Source organism: Vombatus ursinus, unplaced genomic scaffold (genome assembly GCF_900497805.2).
Source record: "Vombatus ursinus unplaced genomic scaffold, bare-nosed wombat genome assembly UNPS02014794.1, whole genome shotgun sequence".
In the NCBI taxonomy this organism is placed as follows: Eukaryota; Metazoa; Chordata; class Mammalia; order Diprotodontia; family Vombatidae; genus Vombatus; species Vombatus ursinus.
Window position 1 is genome coordinate 12903898 of NW_020954572.1, and position 25993 is coordinate 12929890.

The window sequence follows — 25993 nt, forward strand, 5'->3', positions numbered from 1 at the left end:
AAGTTAGGTAATGAAGAAAACAACAAATGAAACATTCTCCAGTTTCTGAGGTTTTGTTGCTCACAATGAAGATTTAACAGTTGGCTCTCATATGCCAGTAGGAGCTGACTCCAGGACACCACTGCCTAGATTCGATGCTATGTGAATACCCATATACTATCAAATGGCAGGCCTAGTGCAGTGCCTTGGATGAATCTTCTGTGTTGGAGAGGTGATCCTTTTTCAGATCTGGGTTGGACTAGATGTCCTCTGAAGCTTCTGAGTTCATCAGACTCTAAAACAAACTCGGTGATTCTGTGGGTTAGTTAGTCAGTGCGTCTATCTTGCTTGGCTAGGCCCTGTAGTGGACAGTAAGAGTTAGATGAGAGGAAGAACGAATGCTGAATTACATTTGGTAAATTGTAACTCTTTCAGTGATCCTGAACTGCTTGCTTTCTTCCACCACATCTCATTTTTTTAACACCAGTATTCTCCAAGTGATGTTTGTGGCCATGAATATCACAATCTTAGGAGTCAGTCAGTCAGTCAATAAACATTTATTAAGTGCTTACTCTGTGCCAGGCAGCAGCTTCTACATGCCAGGCGCTGTGCTAAGCACTTTGTAAACGTAAATAGAAAGACATCTGGTGGGTGTGAGCAGACTGCAGCATATTACCAGTGACGACTTGCATATAATAAATAGTATAAAAGACATTCTCAAGGACATGTATGACCAGGGAAAGAGGTGGGTCAGGTTATATAGTAAGAGCAAAAGGGATAAAAGATAGACCTGAGTGTGGCACTGGTATCCACAAAATATTATAAAGGCCTATACTGTGCTGGATAGATCTTCTGAGGAGAATTTATAGAAGAATGTGTAAAAGAATTTCACAGGATCAGAAAACACAAGTAGATGGTGATTTGCCCCTGTGTAGGCAGTACCCCCCATTCATTACAGAAGTACAGAATTTCAGAGTATCATGGGTTTGAATTACTTCACTATTCAGATTGCCATCCTCTCTGTGCTCTGCAACTTCTTGTCTTTGCTACATTGTGGTTTCTGGATCTGAACACAGTTCTCCAAATGTGTACTTCTCAGAGATGGATATAGTAAGACTATCACCTCCTTATCAGCCTTGGAATCAAGGCCTCACTTAGTGGAACCCAGGATTGCATTAGCTTTTTTTTTTTTTTTGCCTGTTGTATCACAGTTGAATCATATAGTTTGCAGTCCACTAAAACCTCCAGGTCATCTTTAGACAAGTAATCATACCTCTCTCATCTTTTCCTTGTGAAGTCAATTTGTTGAGCCTCTATGTAAGACTTTATACTTATACTTAACTTTTACTTTATTAGATTCATTCAGTATTCTAACCTGTCAAAATCTTTTTGGATTCTGACTCTGTCATCTAGTATGTTAGCCATCCCTCCCAGGTTTATGTCATCTAAAAATTTGATAAGAATGACATCTATGCCTTTATTTAAATTATTGAGAAAAATAGCAGAGGGCCTAGCACATTTCATAGGGCCATGCATAGACCTCTAGATCTCTAGTAGAGACCTACTTCTCTGTCAGCATTGAACCATTAATGACTTCTTTTTGTTTCTGACAATTCATTTAATTCAGAATCTGTTGTTTAGCCCAGAGGTATCAAACATGCCTAGGTAGTACACAATACTCCTAAATGTTACTGGAACTAGAACTAGATTAAAATGTAATTGGAAAATATTTAGCAAAATAAATAAAAATACAATAAAACACAGATAATGTTAATGTGTAGTTTTCTAAGGTAATATACCACCCAGAGGGATCCTTACATAGGGTTTAGTGGTCCCTGTTTCTATTTGAATTTGACACCACTGGTCTAGCTCGCATCTCTCCAGCTTTTTTACAAAGATAGGATGAGATACTTTATCAAATATTTTGTGAAAATCTAAGTAAACATTATCTACAGTATTCCCCTGATGTACTAATTTAGTTATCTTGTTGAAGAAAAAAAAAAGAAAGCAAAGTTAGCTTTAGCATGATTGGTCTTTGATGAAATCACTCCTTCCTTGTCTAGATAGTCACTAACCATCTCTTGAATAATAGATTCAAGAATTTTGCTAGAAATTGAAATAATGTTCATTGAAGTATAGTTTACAAATTCTATTCCTACTTTTTCTTAAAAAATCAGGACATTTGTTCCTTTTCAGCTCTGTAGAACTCCTGTTCTCCATGATCTTTCAAATATCATTGACAATAGCTCATTTGGTCCAGATGACTTGAATTCATCAATGGAAGGATGTCCTCTCCCTCTTGTTGTTTATATTGGTTATCAGAACTCTATTGGTCACTTTGTTCTTCCTTTTCCAGTCTAGTTCATTCTCTTTGGCAGAAAAAATAAACTAGAGAAGACTTTAGCAGATCTGCTTTAACTCTCTTGTTCATTATCAGCATCCCATCTACCCCAAAATAGCAATCCTATCCCTATCTTTTTTGATTATTTTCCTTTCCTCAATATTGATAAACCCTCTTCTTTTTGTTAGCTTTCCTCTTCAGCCCCAACGTGTCCTAAGCTTTAATACTTTTGTACTATTCTTATACTACTGTGTCATGCCTTTGTATCTATCTTCTGTATGTATCTTTATGTAGCTAAGTTGTTTAATGAATTCTTTGCACATTCACAACAACCTTTTCAGGAAACTCCTTCCCTTCCTGCCCCCACAATCATAAACCAACAAACATTTATTAAGTGAGTACTATATGTCAGGCCCTGTGCCAGGCACTGAGGATGCAAAGACAGAAATGAAAGAGTCCCTGCCCTCAAGGAGTTAATTGGAATTGACTTTGTGTCAGTGAGATTGTGGATCTGCTGTTGATGGTAAATTGATGCTTTGCATGTATTTAGACAGGGAAATAGTAATCCCCAAGAACTCACATGATGTAGAGCAGCAGGTCATGCCAGCTTAACCTAATATCCTTTTTCCAACTGGATTATTAAACTATTTGATCAGGGGAATGCTCTAGACATAGTATATGTTGTTTTCAGCAAGGCATTTGACACCATTTTTCATGAGAATCTTACAGAAAAGATGTAGAAAGGTAGACTGGCTGAAAATATAGTTAAATGAAGTTAGAGCTCATTGAATGGCCAGATCCAAGTTTGTAGATCAAGTTTAACCTGCATAGAGGTCTGTACTGTCCTGGACCCTGGGCTATTAAGTATTTTTATCATTTACTTGGAGGAGGATATAGATGCCCTGGTTATTCAATTTATAGATGACATGAATTGGGAGAGAACTAGTTAATATATTAAATCCAGGCTAACCAAAAGCATTTATTAAGTGCATACTAGGTATCACTCATTGGACTGGGCCTTAGGAATACCAAGATAAACAAAAAAACAGTTCCTTCCTTCAAGAATCTCAAGGCTCTTACAATCTGTTGAGGGTCTAGGAGAAGATAGGACATATAAACAGAAATATATAAACAGATAAGTAAGTGAATAAATGACACATTCATGCTCCAAATAATAAAACTGGCTTTAGATAGTGTTTTAAGATTTGCAAAAAGAAATGACAAATGTTGGAGGAGATGTGAAAAAACTAGGACATTAGTACACTGTTGGTGGAACTGTAAACTGATCCAACTATTTTGGAGAACAATCTGGAATTATGTCTAAAGAATTATAAAACTACACATACTCTTTGACCCAGCAATACCACTATTAGGATTGTTCCCCAAGGTGATTGAAGGTGAGGTAAGGGTAGGGGTGGGAAGGAAAAGAGCCTTATGTTCTAAAATATTTATAACAGCTCTCTTTGTGATGGCAAAGAACTGGACATTGAGGGGATGCCTCTCAATTGGGGAGTGGCTAAATAAGTTGTGGTGTATAATTGTGATGAAATACTACTGTGCTATAAGAAATGATGAGTTGTTTGATTTTAGAAAAACAGGAAAACTTGATTGAAATAATGAAAATTGAAGTGAGCAGACCCAAGTTATTCTGAGTACTATAAATACTCAGATCAACTATAAAGGACCCATGAAGAAAGATGCTATCCACTTCCAGAGAAAGAACTGATAAATAGAAGTATATATAGTATAGTTTTACATATATTTATAAATCTGCTTCAAACATTGGTCTTTTGTAATGTGGGGTGGGGAGGGAGAGAGGGAGTTAGTTTGGAACTTAAAATGTAACAAAAAAAGAGAAAAAAGATTTGCAAAATGCTTTGTGTACATTATCTCATTTGAGCTCTACAATAATGCTGTTCAGCCGGTACTATAGTATTATAATATCCATTTTACAGATGAGGATACTGAAACTCAGAAAGATTAGAGTGATTTGCCCAGGGTAATGAAGGTAATAAATATTAGAGACGGGAATTTTACTAGGATTTCCTCTCTCCAATGCTGGTGTTGTGTGCCTCAAAATGATCTCAATAGGCCAGAATGATGAACTAAATCTAGTAACATAAAATTTAATAGGGATAAATGTGAATTCCTACACTTGTATTCTGTTTTTCTCTGAATTCCTTACAGATAAATATTAGGTAGTATATATAAATGGCCCTGTAGTCTTACTTATTCCCATCCTGCCTTCTGTTCTTTTTTCTTCTCCTTTGTGCCCAACTCTCTTTATTCCTATTCTGATTTTATTACAAAAGTGATTGAAGAAGAATTTTAAATCCAAGACATTGTAATGAATTATAACTTCATAAAATATAACTGCATATATGGCTATGATTTCATACAGTTTGCTTTCCTTTGATGGATTTTTTTTTCAAAAGAAAAGTTTAGTGAATAAAATCTATTAAGACAGTTTCGAAGATCAATTGATCAAAAAGATGCAGGTACTTTAAAATTTTTCTTTTGAAACATTTTATTTTTCGTTCTTTGGTCTAATGCCATACCACGTTCACTTAAATTCAAACAGCTACCTATACAACATTTTCTATTCATAGAAGGTAGGAGAGTGAACCTCATTGATTTAAAATGAAATAAGAATTTGATGATAGGATGTTGAAACCTAGAATGATACTTTAATAACACATAGTTAAGGAATTCAGAATCAAGATTTCCATGGTAACCATGTGACCCTTGCTGTATACTATAATAGACTCTCTTATAGTACCATGTAATAGTGAGCAATGTGACATGTCTTTAAAATAAGTTACAATATAATGAAAAAGAATTGTGACCCTTCATTATTTACTTAGACTATTTAAATAATTCAAATTAGATTTTTTTTGGTCTGTGATAATATAGGCATCACTGTGAACTCTATATGAAATGTCAAATTATAATATGAATCTGATTATGTATATGTTTCACTGTGCTAAAAAAGGTTAGTACAATAATTCATATAGGTTGTGGGAGCTTTAAAAGTTTCTCAGAAGTCTCCAGAGTGTTAGTGGATAGTAGTATGTCCCACTTTCCTCCTTCATTTTGCTATTACTGTTACCAGTCCTGCCCTATAACCTCCCTGAACTAAAAATAGCCTGCCTTATTAGGTGGTTGATGCCTTGGAAAAGAGGGCCAAGCCGGAATAACCCTTGACATGGTAGACATTTTGGAGAATGAAACAACTCAGACTATATAATGTTGCCAACGGTAACTATATATGGTTTTAATGGGGCACTAAAAAGCTGCTTTTGGAGTCATTCACAGTGACCTTTCCTTGCCTGAGACTGGGGTGTGTGTGTGTGTGTGTGTGTGTGTATGTGTGTGTGTGTGTGTTGTGTGTGTTGATCTTAAATCCTAGAAACCAGATTTTCATCCGGAAGATTTCATTTTCTGTAAAAGTCCTTCAGTCTTACCTGTAAAGTTATTTTGATACTAAATGCACTTTCTAAGCTGCCCTTAGGTTAGGTTAATAAGGTGGTCTTTGTTACTACTTTAGGAAATAAAATTAGGAGTCTAAAAATTCAACGTTTCTGTAAATAAGTACCAAAAAACACCTAAATGAATTTCAGGCTATAACATCTTATCCTACAAAGTGGTAAAATTTTTCCACAAATGGAAACATGTATATGTGTAGAAGACTTGGGTTCTAGTTCTGGCCCTGTTATTAAATAGTTGTGTAACCTTGGGCAAATCACTCCACTTTTCTGGGCCTCAGTCTCTTCAAGTGATAAATGAGAGGGTTGGAATAGATGTCCTTTAAGGTGCTCTCTGGCCCTCAAATGCTATGGTATAACAGGATCTTTTCTGCCTGTACTAGGGGTGAACATAGGATCATAAATACAGAGTTGTAAAGGGCCTTAGAAACTTTCTAGTCCAACCCCCTTGTTTTACAGATGGAGAAACTGAGGTTGAGGTGGAACCAAAATGGTGGCATAGAGAAGCGTTCAACTGAGCTCTCCCAACATTCTTCTCCAAACAACTTTAAAAAAGCACCCCAAATTGAATTATGGAGTGGGAGAGCCAATAAAAGGTCAGAGCAAGTCATTCTTCCAGCCCAAGACAACAGAGGAGGTTGGAAAGAGAGATCTGTGACACAGGGAAAGAGGCTGGCCTGGAGTCCATGTGGGTAAAATACCATTGGTGGGACTAGGTGGTAGAGACAGAAGTTGCAGCAGCTTTGGGAGCTCCCAAGCCAGAGATAGATGGAGAGGCGAGCTGGCAATTGGTCAAAAAAGATATTACAGGTGCTAGCACTGGCCGCAGGACTAAATGCTGTTTGGCAACACCATTGCCTATATCCACTTCTGTGTCATAGTTCAAGGGTAGAGGGGAGCATTTTAAGTCAACAGGGAGTGGAAGTCCTGAGGGGCAATTTCACTTCCAGCCCCAAGTGATCAGGGACCCTGAGGAACAGTATCATTTCCAGTCCCAAGAGAGGAGGAGCCCTGAGAAGGATTATCAATTGCAATCTCAAGGGATCAGAGGCCCTTCCTGGGTAAGGACCAGAATGAAGACAAAGAGAGCAGTGACCACATCTGTTCCCAGAGTACACCTGCTTGGAAGCAATGAAAACTTCCGAACCCCAAGAATAAGCTCTGAAAACAGCAGTGCAAAAAAGCCTGAAGCTTTAACTATTCTCAGCAATACAATGATCCAAGAAAATCTCAAAGGTCTAATGATGAAACATACTATCCACCTCCAGAGAAAGAACGGATATTGTTTAAATAGAGACTGAAGCATGCTATTTTTCACTTTCTTTTATTTGAGTCTTCTTATACAAAATGACTAATATGGAAATGTTTTACATAATTGTACATGTATTAACCCAAATCTGATTGCTTACTTTCTCAGGGAGGGGGAAAAAGATGGAGGGAGAGAAGGATAGAATTTGGAACTCAAAACTTTAAATAAAAATGTTAAAGAATTGAAAAAAAAATGCCCACCTATTTCATCAAAGGTCCAAGAATGATGGACAAAACCCCAAATAAAAACAAGGTACAGTAAAAAAAAAAAATCCTTAAGCTTGAGACAGACCCTTCTCCCCTCCCCATTCCACACTGCAAACAGAGCCTGACATTAAAAAAAAAAGTTCCAAATCAATGAATTGGGTGGGAAACAGTGCAAACAACAATAAAAGAACCTGAACATAAAGCACACCTCTATGGTCACTGGGAAGATCAAGACACAACCTCAGAAGACAAGGAAGTCAAAAGAGCTACAAGAAAATCCTCAAGGGCAAAAAAACACAAAACAAAACAAAACAAAACAAAAAAAACCCCAAAAGGTGAATTGGACATAAGCCCAACAAGAATTCCTCATTTGAATTTGAAGGAATTTTCAAAACTAAATAAGAGTAGTAGAGTAAAAATTAGGTAAAGAAATGAAAGCAAAGGAAGAAAATTATGAAAAGACAATTAACATTTTGGTAAAAGAGGCACAAAAATACTGAAGAGAATTAAAAAAAACAGAATTGGCAAAATGGAAAAAGAAGTACAGAAATTCACTGATGAAAATAATTCCTTAAAAAGCAGAATTGGCCAAATGGAAAAAGAGGCATAAAAGTTCACTGAAGAAAATCATGCCTTAAAAAAGAATCAGGCAAGTGGAAGCTACTGACTCCATAAGACATCAAGAAGCAATAAAACAAAGTCAAAAGACTGAAAAAATAGAAGAAAACGTGAATAACTCATTGGAAATGCAACTGACCTGGAAAAATATATCCAGGAGAGATAATTTAAGATTTATTGGATTACCTGAAAGCTTTGACATCATATTTCAAGAAATTATCAAGCAAAATTACCCCAATATCGTAGAACCAGAGGGTAAAATAGAAATTGAAAGAATCTACCAATCACCACCTGAAAGAGATCCCCAAATGAAAAATCCCAGGAATATGAAAGGCAAATTCCAGTGCTCCTAGGTCAAAGAGAAAATATTTCAAACAGCAAGAAACTATTCAAATACCTTAGAGCCACAGTCAGGGTCACACAAGGTTTAGCAGCTACCACATTAAAGGAGCAGAGGGCTTGTAATGTAGTATTCTCAAAGGTAAAACAGCTGGTTTTACAACCAAGAATCATTTAGCCAGAAAAACTAAATATAATCTTTCAAGGGAAAAAATATGATATTTAATGAAATAGAGGCCTTTCAAAACTACTCCTGATGGAAGACCAGAGAAAATTTGAAGACTCAAGAGAAGCATAAAAAGGTAAACATGGAAGAGATATCATAAGGGACTCATTAAAGTTAAATTGTGTAGCTTTCTATATGGTATGGAATGGAGATACTCAGCAAAAAGGCACAGTAGAAAAAGTCCAGGTGAGTCCAGATTGCAGAATGCAGAGAAAGGAAGACAGGACTGGCGTGGGCATCCTTCTTGAAATAGAGACTCTGGAAGGAACCAGGAAATCAGGGAGAGATGTCACAGGTTTGGAGTGTACTTCCAGTGTGTGAAGTCCAAGGGTGAATCTTTTCTTGTAAAGGGTTTCTGGACTTTGTAGAGAAATTCCAGGATACTCAAGTAAGTGTCCCAGAGATGAATGAACATATGACTGGTCTAGACCTACTCCTTAAAATGGAGGTTCTGGGAGGAAGCAGACAATCAAAAGGAGAGGCTGCAGAGGCTTTGAAATTCTAGAGGAATTTGCATTTTATATGCTTGACGCAGTTGGTAACCACTGGAGATTTTTTTTTAGAATGAGAGTGACATGAGAAGTATTAAATTTGGTAATTATGTAGAATATGATTAGAGATGGGAGAGACTAGATGCAGGAAAACTGATCATGAGACAGTTGCCATAGCCTAGTTGAAAGGCAGTGAGGCCTGGATTATTACCAGGAGTAGTATGAGTATAGAGAAAGTGACAGATGCATGAAATGTTGAGGCAAATCAACATGATGGCAACTGATTGGACATGGAGGGGTGAATTAATAGTGAAGAGTCAAGGATGATTTTGAGATTTTTGAACCCAGGTGATCAGAGCTATGATGCTACCCTGAACAGAACTAGGGAATTATAAAGGGTTGGGGTATGGATTTAAAGGGGAAATTTGAGTTCCTTTTTTTTTTGTTTTTTGTTTTTTGGTTTTTGTTTTTGGATATATTGAGTTTGAGATGCCTGTGCAATATCCAGATGGAGTTTTTGAGTAGGCAGCTGGAGATATGGAGCATAGAATTAGAATCTCCAGGCTGGCGCTCAGCAGAGAATTGAGTAGTGGATTGTCTATTTGGGAGTCATTTACGTGGAGATGATAGTTGGATCATGGGAGCTGGTGAGATCATTAAAAAGACAGAACTATAGAGAGGGTAGGAGAGAGCCTGAGATGCATCCACACATAGGCACATGTCCCACACGTAGTCGGACATGAATAATGATCCTGTAGAGACCAAGAAGGATTGGTCCAAAAGTAGGAAGAGAACAATGACAGCCTAGTCATGAAAACCAAGTTTTGTATTGTGTTATTTGTGTATTTGCTGTATTGTCCCAGTAGAATAGAAGTTTGTTGAGGGCAGGGACTATTTTATTTTTGTCTTTATATCTACAGTGCCTAACATATAAAAGGTGCTTAATAATTACTTGTTGAATTAAATGAAATCATAGTGGTTGTTAAGCAGTTGCTTAGACTTTTTTGGGCTTCTCTGCAGTTATTGGCTTGAACATTTTAAAATAGTAAAAACCTTTTCGGAAGCTTTCTTTTAAAAATCTTCCCTGTATTATTGACTTAAATATTTCTAACTGTCCATAATTTTCTAGTTTCCTCAAGAAATTTTGGCCTCTTGAGAACTTTTCAGTAGCTGAAGTGGTTTACTTTTTTTTTTTTTTTAATATTTATCCTTATGTAATTAGTAAAAGGTAATTTATATGAGTAAGCAAAGGATAAGTAGGATCTGGGGAAACTTCAAATTATATTAAAAGAACTACTTTTCTGTTCACCTTTTAGAAGAACTGAGGTTTTTTGGCAGCCAATATAGATCAATGTTAATGAAAGTTGACTAGAGCTAAGCTGTTCTCTTTATTCTTATATTTTAAAATCAGGAGATAATTGCTGGAACAAAGGAATATTTTGGGCTCCGTGGGGCCTTGACAGTATTTCTCTTTTAACCAGGGAGAAACCCGAGCCAAAGAGATAAATATGATTAAATGCCAAGGAACAACAATGGTAACTTGTTGGCACCAGTCACTTGATGTTCCCTGAAACACAGAGGCACATTAGTCTGCCAGTACCAGGGTGTTTCTGTGCAAAAAGTAGCAGCTTTTAGAAACCAATTACCCTAGAGGAAGTTCCTTTTGGGGGGCAATTTTGCTGAAATTCAGTCAATATAAAATGAAAATGATCCTTTTTTATCATCTTTTGAAATAGTTTAATAGGCCATAGGCATAGTGTGTCTTTGGAATACATTGCTTTTATTACCTATTTTCTAAGCCAAGTGCTCTGTATTGAAAATGAAGTCCATTGATGTTCATCATACCCTTTTTTTTGGTATCAGGACTTCTCATAGTTTATAGTATAACAAAATTTGGGTCTGAATGCAAGGGTGTGTGTGTGTGTGTATCAATGTTTATATCTACATATGGATATGGATATAGATGATTAAGATTTTGTAGATTTAAGATTGTAGATTTAGAAGTAGAAAGGACCTCAGAGTCTATCAAGCCTAGGTAAGGAAACTGAACCTTTGGAATTTAAGTGACTTTTCCAAGTTCATTTGAATAATAATATTAGTGGTGGGATCTGATCTGACTCCAGGCTCAGTGCTTTTTCTATATCTGTAACACATAGATAAATAGATACTTCACAAGATCAATCAATTAGTCAAGCAATAAACATTAAGTGCCTACTATGTGCCAGGCTGAATAAAAGGGTAATGAGATAATAGATTTTAAAGAGCCGCATACACTGGTACATTAGTATTGTCATTAATTCTAATTAAGGATTACTTTTTTTTGGTTTTCTGTGGTCTGACATTCTACTTTGCTGTAATTTGTTGTCTGTTTTTTTTCTTCTCGTATATGAATTAGTGACACCATAACCATATACTAACAGAGAAATCAAGTCAACATTTATTAAGCTCCTACTATGTGCCAGTCACTATGCTAAGCACTGATGATACAAAGTGAAGCAAAAATAGTCCCTTCCTTTAAGGAGCTCACAATCTAATGGGGGGAGGAATCATGTAACTTAATTATGAACAAACAAGATCTATACAGGATAAACTGGAGATTATCTCAAAGGGAAGGCGGCAGCATTAAGGGGGATTGGAAAAGACTTCTTTCAGAAGGTGGAATTGTACCTGAGAAAATATAGCTACTGAGTTTTCATTTTGATTTCGGCTTCTAGTATCTAGACCCGTGTCAAACACACTGTCCACAACATTCTGAGTCGGCCTGAACCAGATTAAAATGCAACTGGGATGTATCTAACAAAATATAAAAATACAATAAAATATAGGTAATATGAATGTGTGGTTTTCTAAGTCAGTATGCAGCCTTCAGGGATCCTTATATGTGATATTTAGTGGCCCCTGTTTCTGTGAGTTTGATATCACTGTTCTAGATTATAAGGAAATGTGACTTTGACTTCTGAGAAGAACCAGAACAATACAATTTTAATAAATCCAGAGATGGAAGGGTCCCTAGAGGCCATCCATTTCAACCGTATCATTTTACATATGAGAAAGTTGAGGTCCACCCACGACTTGCCCAGAGTCACATAGGTAGTAAGTTTCAAAGCAGCCAAATCACTTTAATGCTTCAGGGCCCAGTTTTCTTCACAGGCAGAAGGGCATCATAATCCTTGTACTACTACCTCACTCATTGGGTTTTCCTGAAGAAAGTGCTTTGGGAACCCTAGAGGGCTATGCAAATAGGAGCAATTTGTATTCATGGCACCGGCTATGAGATTCACTTACCCCTGATGTTGTTTACAGCTTATCATTTGAGAAATGGAAACATTAATAATATTTAAGTGTCTTGAATGATTCTGTACCATCCATTGTTTTTTTTTAAAGTTACTTGTAGTATTACCTTTATAAGTAAATTTCCCACTTTGAATTTATGCCATTGTCCTCTATTGGGAATGAAAAACCACCAAAACAAAGCGATCTTTAAAAATAAAATACCAAAGTGTTTGATGAAATAGAAGTAAAGTCTTTTCCTCAGTAGGAGCCAATTTTGTGATGAGTTCACCCTCAGTACATGGAGCCATTTGGAAATTACTCCTGACCATTCAATAAAGGCAAGATATGAAAAGGGTGGCAAGTCATTTGCCATTAATTTCTTTAGTAGCTATGGACTACCACGATTAATTTCACTAAGTTTTCCTCAGCTGTTGTACACTACTGTTATTTAACATATTTATCATTTTGGTTTATAGGTAGACTGGGGTCAGCTGGACTATTTAGTTATTGACATGCCACCAGGAACAGGAGATGTACAGTTATCAGTCTCTCAGAATATCCCTATTTCAGGTAAATTTAAAAACTTTATGATGATTTGTGATTTGTTTGATATTTTTAGATCGCCACACATGAAATATAGCGTGGTGGAGTGTTTGTGACATGCAGACATTTTTATATATTTAAAAAACCCTGATGAGCCTCCACTAAAGTCCTGCTGGACTTCCTCATCATGGCAAAGAGCCACATAGCAAACTAAGCAAGCTTTCAGAATTATTTTAGATGAAAGGAAAGGGGGAAGGAGAGTGATAGAACAGTGTTTTCAACATGGACAAGCCGATTTCTTAGACTTTTACTTGATTAAAGAATCACTTTTGTGCCAATTGCCCTAAGAAGATGAAGTCAACTATAAAGATGATTCTATTCATGGTGTTTATTATCTTCGTAGTTTTAAAATATATACCAAGTTTTTTAAATAAAGGATGACAATTATTTATTGAATTAATTCTCAATAAAATTTTTGAATGTGAAAAATACATGCATAGATTCCGTGGCAGGCATGCCAATTCTCTGATAGTTTAATGGAGTTATCTCTTCAATTAGACAAACAATATCACACAGGCAGATCATAATCTCTCCATGTCTTCTTGTGCTGTAGGATTCTTGCCAAGGCCAAGTCAGACCAAGTCAATGAGTATCTATTAAGTACCAACCTATGTATCAGAAAAAATCCTTCACAGAAGATCTGCCATTCTGCCCCAAGGCCTTTCTCTGGTCTTTTAAAATTTCTTAGAGACCAGTGCATCATTTAGGCTTTTCCTGCATTCTCCCTTACGCTATATCATTGGGTGACCTCCTTTTCTGGTTATATATGTCCTTTTTGATGTCTTATTGATACTTATTTTAACAAATGTGTGTCTGTTGTACTCCCCCTCCCAACCCTCTGTCAAATGTAGGCTCCTTGAAGGCAGGGACTTGTTTTTGTCTTTGTCTTTCTAGTGCCTCACACAGTGTACTGTATATACTGTGATATTTTGATAAATCTGCATTCTCATCAAAGAGGTTACTCTCTTCAGAGATGCATATTGGAAACCATCCATACCTATTCATCCTGTGCAACTCTTGTCCATTTCTTCCTTTAAATCCTCCACAGTGAATGTAGTCAACCTGATGCGAGATCAGCCTCTATATCCTCTGATATTATGTGAATACTGATGGTGCTTGCAGATTGATATGTATCTCTTATGCAATTCATTCACCATTCACCTCTCTAGTACCCTTGATCCTCAGTATCATTTCTCCAGAGACTGTGGTATTCCACAACTCCCAGCCATGTAACATCTCCAGAAGAATATTGGTGTTCGGAAGATGGGCCATAGTTTCCAGGGGAAATCTGAAGTCAATAAAAGAACTGCATAATTTCCCAAAGGCAATATTGCTCTCTTTCCTCCTCCTGTTCAATTTGGGGCCTAGCTCACTGTACATTCACCCTACTGTCCAAGATCCATATGCTAATGGATGAGCTCTATGGGTTGTTCATAAATGCATGTCACAAGCTAGCAATAGGTATTTTTCATCAATAGATATTTTTCATCCACTTGATTTTTCCAGTGCAGATATGTAGGCCAGAAACTTTTTAGTAATTATGACTCTCATTTAGGAAGCTCTGTAGTGTCCCAGGTCTTGATGCAGTCAGTACAGTTTTATCTACAAGCAAGAGCATCTAGAAATCCTCACCATTCATAGGGAATCCCTCTTCATTTTGATTCTCCATAGAATATTTTCCATGATGGTGGACAACACCTTTGGCAAACTTGTATTTTCCTTGTTTTATGCTTCACTTAGCATTAATTAATCAGGATCATTGCACAAAGTTACCATTGGTACATCTTTCAAGGAGTCTTGTATGATTTTGATATGGGATTAGGAGACACCTTGTTGGATGACTATCTTCAAGGCAGCTTTTTCTCTATTGAATCAAAGGCTTTTTTGTGTTCTTATATTCTTGGTACCTTTTAGCATATAACTGTAAAGATATGATCTACTGTAGAATATCAGGTGAAAAAAACCTTCCTGTTTTCTTTTCATGCCTTCATCAGTTATTTCCCATATGTACATAAACATTATTCTAATTTTTTTGTTTCTTATAACAAAGTAAAACAGTTAAGTAAAATGAATAATACAGTGACCTCATCTGAAAGTTTATGTAACATTTCACATCTGTAGCATTGCCCCTCCTCTCTACTTAAAAAAAATTAATAGAAATATATTTTCTCTCCATCCCATTCCTCACCTCATAAAAAAAGAAAAAAAATTTCTTTTGAGGTATACACACACACACACACACACACACACACACACACACATAAGGGAAAAGAAATAAGCATTTATTAAGTATTTATTATGTGCCAGGTAGGTTCTAAGGGCTTTATAATTAATATGTCATTTGATCCTCACAACTCTGTGAGGCAGGAGCAATTATTATCCCTACTTTATGCTAAGCAAAACTGAGGCAGGCAGAGTTTAAATGACTTACCCAGGATCACACAGCTAGGAAGTGTGTGAGACTTTCTTTGAAACTCAAGTCTTCCAGACTCTAGGTCTGCTGCTGTCTCTACCACACTTCCTAGCTGCCTTAAGCAAAAAGATTAACCCAGTAGCTTTCTACAAAAGAATATATATCTTATTCCTCTGTCTAAATCAGTTACCTTTTGTAATGGATAGGATATTTCATCATTGGTCCTGGAATCACACAGGTCATTATATTGTCCATTCTTATGGCTTTCAAAGTTGACTTTGTAATGTTATTATCATTGAATAAATTGTTCTCCTGGTTTTGCTCATGTCATTCTACATCAATTTATAAAAGTTCTCAAAATTGTTCATTTTTATAATACTTGCATAGTTTTTATGTCTTTATGTGTTTTTTGAAATTATCTATTTCCTCATTTCTATTAGCATAGTAATACTCCATCATATTCTTATACTACAGCGTATTATTCAGCCATTCCTCACTTGTGGGATATCCTCTTAGTTTTCATTTTTTCACTACCACAAAAAAAGCTATCATAAAATATTTTTGTACATAAAAAACTTTTTTTGATCTCTTTTGGGTATTGGCCTAGCAGTGGTATAGCTAAATCAAAGGTACATATTGTCTGGTAACTTTTGTGTATAATTCCAAATTGCCTTCCAGAATGGTTGTACCCATTCACAGGTCTACCAAAAATGCATCAGTATGCTTGTTTTCCTGTAGCCCCTCTAACGTCTTTGTCATATCTTCTTGGAAGACCCATAATCCTTTGATTATGTCTTTTCATCCTGTTTTTAAGGCCAGTCTCATTGGCTTGTGAGATCTCATATTTTCTTCCAATCATGTGTTTTTTGTTTTTTCTTAGTTATTTTTTCTTTGGTTTCTACATTTTTTTAGTGTGAAGTCTGCCATTTTTTTTCTTCAGAGCATTTGCCTCTTGGAGAAATTATCTGTTTGCTTTAAATTGTTTTTTTTTTAAATTATTTCATTCAGAATTCTGATTACTGCTTTGATTTCTATTATTTCCTCTTTTAAAATTTCTTTTAATTTTTTATTGCTATTTTGAACCCTTCTGGAGGTTTTTACATTTATTCCCTTGTCATTTTTGTGGGTTTTTTGGTTGGCACTGAAGTATATTCCCTTACTTTAGGGGTTTTGGACGGTTTCTTTTCTTTTTGTAGTATTTATTCATAGTATTAGATCTATTTTTATTGTTTTCTCATTTTAAGGAATTTTTTTTTTGTTCAGTTTTTTTCTTGTGGCAAGTTTTTTCCTGTTCTCTCTTGTTATATACTCTTTGGTACATTTTCTTCTCTTTTGAGATAATGATAGGGAGTTGTAGTTAATCATACCCTCTCAACAGCCATTTTGCTGAAAATCTCCCTCCTTTACCTTCTTTTAGCTGTCATTGTGGTTTATTTAGCTTATTTGGTGAATTTCTAGCTGTTTTGGAATCCTGAGGGGTTGTTGTTTAGTCTTTTCAGTCATGTTCAACTCTTTGTGACTCCATTTGGGGTTTTCTTGGGCAAAGATATTGGAGTGGTTTGCCATTTCCTTCCTTGGCTCATTTTACAGATGAAGCAACTGAGGAAAACAATAGGAAAGCCAGGTGACTTGCTTAGTATCACACAGCTACTGTCTGAGGCTGAATTTGAATTCAGTTCTTCCTGACTTCAGGCCTGGCACTCTCTCCACTGAGCCACCCAGCTGCCCATCTTGAGGGGAGACTAAGCTTACTCTCAACATCTCATCTGACTTTATTTTGTTCTGTTCTAGAAAGAGCTAGAGAAGACGTAGACCTTCTCCTGTTCATAGCCAATCCTCCTTTCCTGTCCAGATCACTGGTGTTGCATGAATTCATAAACCTCTAACTGCTCAGAAGTGGGGCCAAGAGAAGGAGGGAAGAGATAGTCCCATTGGATCATTGCCCCATAGATGCTCTGAGAAGTAACAGCCAACAGAGGCCTGCAGCCACTCAATGCTCAGGAATGAGACCCAATACAAGAGTCTGAGAAAGGGGAGTGCTGGGCATAGGCAGGAGCAGTGAGCTGGTCAGGTAGCCTTCTACTGTTCTTTTCTTTAGGGATTATCTTGTTGAGAATTGTTCCTTTCCTTTCTTGTTGCCTTTACTAATTTATTTGATGCCTTTCTTGCTGTTTTGAGGTAATGAGACACAAGCTCTCATTCAGCTGTCTTGTTGAAATTCCATCTAGATTAACTCCAAGGCATTTTATAATCTCAGGCTTTGCATTGTATATGCCATAATCATTAGTCAGCAAGTATTTTAAAACACTTACTGTGGGCCAAGGAAGGGGTTAAGTGCCTAGGCTACAAAGAAAAACAAAAACAGGGTCCCTGCCCTTAAGAAGCTCACATAGGGAGACAGCCCAGAGACAGCACCCTCAAGAACACCTGTGTACATATAAGATCTATCTATCTTTCTGTTAGTTAGATGGAGTGTAATATCAGAGAGAAGGAATTAGTTAGGAGAGGGAGAAGCAAGGGATACATAGAAAGGCTTCCTGTAGAGAATTTTCATAAAATTACCTATGGTAATTTTCCTAACTTTTTGATTTAGTACAGCTTATATATAAAACATTCCAACAGTTTAAAAAAAAATTTAATGATACTTTTATTCAGTCATCAAGGGGCAAGAATTTACAAACATAGGAAACACAAAAGAAAACATTTTCTCAACTTCCTCAATCTTTTCTCTTCCTGTCTACCCTATTATTATATATATTATTACCCTATTATAATATATAATTATTATATATTTATATATTATAATGTATTATTACTATTCCTGTCTACTCTGTCTTCCTTTTCCTACTACCACTGCCACCAATAATAATAATAACAGTATTAATAACAACTCATTTGCATAGATTTTCCCTTACAATACCCCTATGAAATTAGGTTATAGGATTTGGAGTTGGAAGAAATCCTTGAAGTCATGCAGATCAGGGGTGTCAAACACACAGAGCACTCCCGAGTACAGCCCAAACCAAATTAAATTGCAATTGGGAAATATTTAACAAAATAAATAACAAAATATTTAATGAAAAATAAATAAGAAGATACAATAAAACATAGATAATATTACATTTTAAAACCAAGTCAAGATGCAGCCTGCAGGGATTGTTGACATGGTTTAGTGGCCCCCGTTTCTACTTTAGTTTGATACCACTGGTGTAGGAAACATGGATAGAAAAAATAGGTGACTTGCCCAAGGTAATAAATATCAGGGCTTGGGATTCCAAACCTGGTCCTTTGTCTCCAAATCTACTGCTACTTCCATCGTACTACGCTACCTCCTCAAGTATTATTCTCCCAATTTTATAGGTGAGGAAATAGGCAGAGAGAGCGGAAATGGCCGAAGGCACAGGGTTAATTAGTAAATATCAAATATGAGACTTTAACCCAGAACTTCTGACTCCAAGCCCAGAGCTCTTTCCACTATCTAACATTGTAATCAAAGACTGAGTTAGTGATGATACTGGGAGTGTAGTAAAAAGATCAATGGATTTACAATCAATAGGTTCAAATCCCAGCTTAGCTAGTTATTATATAATCTTAGAGAAACCATTTAGCCTCCTTTGATCTCCATTTCCTCATCTGTAAAAATGAGAGGGTTGGATTAAATTATCTCTAAGGGCCCTTGCAGCTATAATTCTTATGTTCATATGTGTCCTTAGTGGGTTAATATATAGCAATGAATCCAATATAATTCCCTGCACCTGTCAGGTTATGCACTTTCTTGGAACATCTTTGCATATACTTAATTTTTTTTAAACTTCAGGCTGTGTGACAGAACTGTGGTTTCTTTTCTTTCACAATATTATTTGATTTCTTTAGTAGCTGTCAAACAGTTGGCTATTTCATCTAGTGATATCAGTAAGGTTGAGAGGAAGTGCTTAAATTGGAAGCCTTCTTATTGTGGGGGAAGATCACTTAGTGAGGTATCCAGAGGTATTTGTAAAAGTACTTTGAGTTCCTTGGAAGAAAACTATGTGATTATAAATTATCAATATGAGTGTGGATCTCTGATTTAATACTGCCACATCACATATAAAATACTTTCTGAAAAGTTATATAAAAAGTATATTTGAAAGGAAATCAAGTCATCTATTCATGGGAATGCAGCTGTTAAGCCATAGAACACCAGGCTTTCGTTCTTCTAAAATAACTTGTTGATAGAAGATTTTGCTACAACAGTAGCCAGTGCTTGGTGCTCTTATATTCCAGAGCAACAGTTTCCACTTTGTTTTTTGTTAACCCTGAAACTCCTAAAAAGTATTAGACATAGAATCTCAGATTTAGAAGGGACTTCAGAGGACATCTCCTCCAACTAATACCCAAAGCAAAAATGTCATTTCTGTAACATCTCAAACAAGTGGCCATCTACTTTTATACAGTAATAATGGTTAGAAAGTTTGTTCTTATGTTGAGCTGAAATCTTCTTTTCTATGACTTTTTATCCAGTCTCTGGAGCCAGATAAAAATATTCAAAGGCAACTATTATGCCCTCTCTTCTCTTCCGCACTGTCTTTTTGTGTCTAGGGTAATGATTCTGGTTCCTTCAACTGGTCCTCTTATGGCATAGTCTTGGTTACTTTGCTCTAGGACCAATTCCAAGCTGATAGTACCCTTCACAAAATGTGGTACAGAGATAAAGACAGTGCTTCAGTTGTGGTTTTGCAATTATAGTTTCTGTTTAAGTTGCTTAAGATTACGTTAGACTCTTATTGAACTTGTTCACTAAAGCTCCCAGGTCCTTTGGCTTGTTACCTTATGGTATGAACTGTTGTCTAGTTATGTCTTCCCTCACCTTGTACCTGTGCAGTTGACTATTTTAGACCCAAGAGCAGAATTTTACATTTATGCTCATTAAATTTTAACCTACGTGATTTGGCATATCATTCTAGGAAATAAAGATTCTTTGGGGTGGATCTGTGTTCAATCCTCTGACAGTAACACTCATCTGAAAATTTGAGGAAGGTGCTTTTTGTTTATCTCTTCATTAGAGTCATTGATAAAAATATTAAATAGCACAGGTTCGAGAACAGTTGCCTGTGACATTCCACTGGAGATGCCTCTCCATGGTAACTTCAATCACTGTTTTTTGAATGGAATTTAATTGAATTAAGTAAACAATTATCAAATATCTTCTGTGTGCAAGGCATTGTCTCAGTCATTACCTAAGATTAATATTATGTATTCCTCATCTTTCCATCTCATTCACATAACATGAGAGATTTTGTCAAATGCTTTACTGAATTCCAGGTATATTGTGTCTACATAGTTCCATTGTCTACCAGTCTAATAAGGAAATTAAAGGGAGGCAATTCCTGGCTTAGTTAAAGAAATAGTGAGAAGTGTTGAAAAATGCAATGAGCCTTTTAGTGAGATAGGGAGCTTCCCATCCCATTATATTATCATGCAGGGGCTCTATGACCATCTTTAGGAGATTCTTGCATTTGATAGAAAGTTGGGACAAATGAACTCTAAGGCATCTCCCAACCCTGAGATTCTTGGAGCACCTTACTGAGTTACTGAGTTACTGAGCGCCTCCTCTGTAGTACTGTGTGCCCTAAGGTCATCCCAAAAGAGGCTTGTTTGTTCACACTCTTAGATTATGCTCTTCCCACATTCAGCGCTTCCAAATGAATTGGCTCTGCTTGTTGGAAAAGAATACTTAGCCCGCCAGTACCTTGGAATTGGGTAAACATAGCAGGAAATGAGAACCCAAGCCCAAGTCCAAACCAATGGAAACATCAGCATTTCTCCTGTTTGTATCATTTATCTACAGTAACAAAACATAAAATGGTTCATTCATTTTGTTAAATGTAAACAAATCAAACCATACCAGTAGCGAAGGCAAACCAAGATCATACTCCCCTAAAAAATAAACAAAAACATTATCTTTACTTGACCAGCAATAGCTTTATTTTTGTGCAAACTTTCTCATGTATGAACTGTTTTCAAACAGTCAGAATCTATGCTGTTACTTTTTCACAGTTCATGCTTTGCTAGGGTCCCTAGGCTCCTGAAAGCTACAGTTTGTCTCTTAGCTTTCAGAGAATCCAGTCTCCTTCTGGAACAGACTGATATGTCCTCCTGAAATAAAACCGTCTTTATCGCTGGATCATAGAATCAAAGAATTTAAAATTGGAATGCGATTTCAAGACTACCTAGTTTGGTCTCTTCATTTTGCAGATTATTTTGTCTGTAAGATCATAGTACCATAGATGTAGAGCTGGAGGGGGCCCTAAGAGGCCATCTGTTCCAACCTTTTCCTTTTCTAGATGAGAAAATTGAGGACTAGAGTGGTTAAATGACTTGCCCAACATCATATAAGTAGTAAATTCCAGGGGCTGGAATAGAATACAACTCCTATCTCTGTGAAATTTTGGGGGGGGGGGGGCTCAGCAATGGGGTTAAATGATTTGCCCAGGGTCACACAGCTAATGTCAAGTGTCTAAGGCTGGATTTGAACTCACGTCCTCCTGATTCCAGGGCTGGTGCTCTATCCACTGCGCTACTTAGCTGCCCCTCTATTTTTTTCCTTTGATTTCCATAATTGGTTTTCCTCCTACCTCTTTGAGTGCTTTTTCTCTGTTTCTCTTTTTTCTTATGGTTTCTTTTTCCTCCTCTTGTCTCAACCTACTTCTCTTTCTATTTAGGTGATCTATTCCAAAGGCATGGTTCCACCTACTACCTCTTTGCAAATTTAGCCAAATTATAACTTCAGCATGCACATGTGGTCACTTGGTAAATCTTATTTGGCAGGTAGACTACACTAGTATTAAATTGTTGGTTAACATTCTTAACCTAGAGTGGTATGAAAGAACATTAGACTGTTTTTCAGGTGGCCTAGATTCTAGTCCAAGCTCCACGACCAACTTGCTATCATCGGTTGAAGGCTATCTGCCTTGGATTCCTCATCTGCAAAATGGTCCTCATTTTACACGTTATAATAACTGCGTTCGTGATCATGGACAAGGTATTTAATCTCTTAGTGTCCCACATAACACATCTAAGACACGTGAGGTGCTCATATGTATCATTAGGAGGGAATTTTCATACCAAGGAGTTCTCTATGTGAGGAAATCACAGGTCCAGAGCAAAAAATGACTTAATTATCTCCAAAAAGTCCCATTCTAATGCCTCGTTGTATCATGGATTTGAGTTCTCTGTGATAGTGAAATGTCTGGCAGTTTTAACTATTCTGTAAAGATTTCTAATATGGTTCCAGCAATAGCATCTACTTTCAGAATACCAGCCTAGCTAAATAGAGACTTATAATCAGTAATTTGGTCATTTGATGATAAATTCTTTGGTCATGATATTCCAGGATAAAAAGAAAAATACAAAATGGCCCTCAGGCTTACTTCTGTAGTGGTGGTAGAGAAGCAGGAAAGAGGTAGAGAATACTAAGAATCACTTGGTCATTAGAACATATATATAAACTTTAATTTAGCTATTGGTATTCAAAATGTAAAATCTTTGTCCAGTGACCAATGCATGTACAGACTACTGGAGGAATTGAAACATATTAATCTTGAAATTCTTGAAAATTAAACAAATGCTCTGACAAATAAAATCAGAATAAAGAAGGAAGCTACATTTAAACAGAAGGCTGGTTCACAGGTTCTCCTTGGAAAGACAGATTCAGAGTTGGTCTTATCACATGTCCAAAGGTAGCAAAAAATATCCTTTCATGGGATATTTGGTCACCTTGTATTATAATGCTCGTGATAAATATTTGCAAAAGGACTGCCATGAAAACAGTTACAACTTCTTGTGCACCAACATGTGTTAGAGACAATAAAGACATAGAGAAATTCTGTGACAAATTTGATAATATCTTTGTCATTAAACCAACATGTACTTTGATACTTTATGACTTCAGTGAAGAAGTCAGAATAACAAGATATACACTGGAGATTAATTGTCAGGAATAAGGAATTGGAGAGGCCAAAAACTTGTAGACTATATGGAAGTATCACATTTACATATTAACACTTACTTTGAGAAAAGAATGGGAAGGTGGTAGATCTGGCAAGAACTGGCACAAAAAAAGAAATTGATTTTAACTGAAAGGAAATGACATTTTTGATGTGAGAGTAATGCATGAGCTACCTTGTGAGAGCAATTTATTTGTTACTCTAAATTGCTAGAGCATTTTATTAGGATAAAGATAAAAATTATTATGAAATTAGAAAAAAAGAATCTAAATTAGAAAAAGATTAAATGCATTTAAAACAGTTCCATCAGGACCTAAAAAAAGCCATTGGTGATGAAAAATAGACCATGGACAAAGAAAAGACATAGGATCAGACTACAGTGATAACTAATGTAAAACAATTCTCATAACAAGACTAAGACTAAAAACCTTCTTAGTCAGCTAACACTTGATTTATTTACTAGGTGGAGAGATGTAGCCAAAGGTAATGCTGGTTTAGAATAGAACCATATTTGTAACACCTTATGGAGAAAGACAATGGAAGATTATTAGTAATGTCCTCATCAAACAAAGAAAAGTAGCTTTCAGATTAAAGAAGGATTCTCTTTAGGTGGGGAAGCCCTGTAATGCTATTATATCAAGGTAACATGCTGCTTGAATCAACCCACAGAATATTGTAGTCACCTGCGTGAGATTTATAGCTAGTCAGAAGTAACCATCCACACCAAGTGTATGAAGAATGACTGTTGTCCAGATTATAGTTTGAAGTTAGATGGACAACTTATAGGGTTTGTCTAATAAGTCAATAAATTGGCAAGCATTTATTGAGTGTTTACTATGTGCTAGAGTCTAGGCACTATCTTGTGTGATGGAGATAAAACAATAATGACAAAACAGACATGATCCTCACCCTCAAGGAGCTTACATTCTAACAAGGGAAACAGCACACACATATATGTGTATATATATTTATATACATATAAGTATATATGAGACACATGTGATGTAGACACAAGGTAACCTTGAAGGAAAAGGCACCAGAAGCTGTGGGTACCAGAAAACCTATTATTAGGATATGATGGGAGAGGGATAAAAATGGGAGAAGGGAAAAACAGGGGCAGAATGGTCTGGGCACCAAAAAACCTTAGACTAAATCAGGTTCATTGAGTTCTAACTCTTAGGAGCAGGAGAGGAAAGTATGGAAGGAAAGGCCAAGTACTACAATTTTTTCCTATGCCTGAAGATCACATCTTTCTATCAGGATTCTGTAAATGCAGTGTTAACCAATAACAAAAGATAAAATTATAGGCCACTGCAGATATTTCACAGGCATTGGCTATGATTTGTCTGGCTACCTTCTAGAGTTCAAGCTAAAATTGACTGCTTCTTTTACTGGAGATCTAAAAAAATGTAATTTAGATTGAAAGGACACAATTTGATTGTCTCATTAAGTAACCTTTCTCCAGTTCACTTAATCTCCCACCACCCTCAGGGGATGGTGAGCTAGGTTGGACTGGCAGACTGTCATAAGTGACCTTTACTCTGTGCTGTCCTCCATGTGAATGACTCTTTTGTCCCATCCAAGAGTTATAATTGGATAAGGGGAAAGATAGCTTTCTGGCTTTGTCCCAGATTGCCTACCATCTCTCTCCTTATCCCTTATGCTTTTTGTTAACCCCAGTTCATCTGCCATTGCTGACCATTGGTAAAGGGCTTTAAAATTTGTTTGGGTTTTCTCAACAAAGTAGAAACTGCTTCCTGAGCTTCTTCCTTGAGGTAACATGAAAACAAATCCTGCCTTGCCAACTTGGCATAGTGAAAAGTGTGCTGGATTTGGAATCAGAGAGCCTGAGTTCACATTTAGGCTTACACCTTCTATCTGTGTGGCCTTTGGCAAGTCACTTAACTTCTCTGGGCCTCAGTTTTTTCATCTGTCAAATGCAGAGGTTGGACTAGATGACTTATAAAATTGTAAATCGGGGGCAGCTAGGTGGCACATTGGATAGAGCACTGGCCCTGAAGTCAGGAGGATCTGAGTTCAAATCAGGTCTCACACATTTTTAACTAGTTGTGTGACCCTGGGCAGGTCACATAACCCCATTGCTTAGGCAAAAAAAAAAAAAAAGTGATAAAGTTGTAAATCTGTGCTTTTCCTCTTCCTTCGTTCTTGCTCTCTGCCCCAAAGCTTCCAGGAGGAATCTGAGCCTCTCTGTCTGTTGCTCCACACTTCAGGCAGCCCTTTCACAGTATATCCTTTTAACCTTCCTCTTATCCTCCAAAACACACATATATACTTGCCCAGGGTCATTCACGTGTAAGTGCTGGCAAACCACATTCCATGTATATACCATCTTGAAAGTCTAAACAGACATTGCCAATGGTTTGCATTTGCAGTAGCATGGGCCTAGGAAATTAAACAGGAGAAAGAGAGTGGGCTAGATTGCCTATGAGAAATTATAAAGCTCTGCTAAGAATATCAAACTTTTCCCAGAAACAAAGACCTGTATTTTTAATACCAATATTCTACTGGTGTTGTGTGGCAGCAGTTCATAGAATGCCACAGTGTCTGAAGAATAAAAAATAAATATCATTGGGAGAGCAGTAGAGGGGAATGTGGGGAGGAGGTGTGTGAGAAAAGGCAACAACACATATCATATAAGAAACTACAAAGAACTGGAATAAAGGATGTCATCAAAGTGTTGTATAATCAAAAAAAGAGGATGGGC

General features: G+C 36.6%; 1 protein-coding gene across 1 annotated transcript in view; it reads left to right on the top strand.

Moving 5' to 3' along the window:
• The window catches only part of NUBPL (nucleotide binding protein like), a gene marked incomplete at its 5' end in the record, with an annotated part of 302534 nt that overhangs the window by 185307 nt on the left and 91234 nt on the right, over positions 1–25993 (top strand). Inside the window, 1 exon segment of the mRNA XM_027870181.1 lies at positions 12744–12837. Coding sequence (XP_027725982.1) covers positions 12744–12837 — 94 coding nt within the window.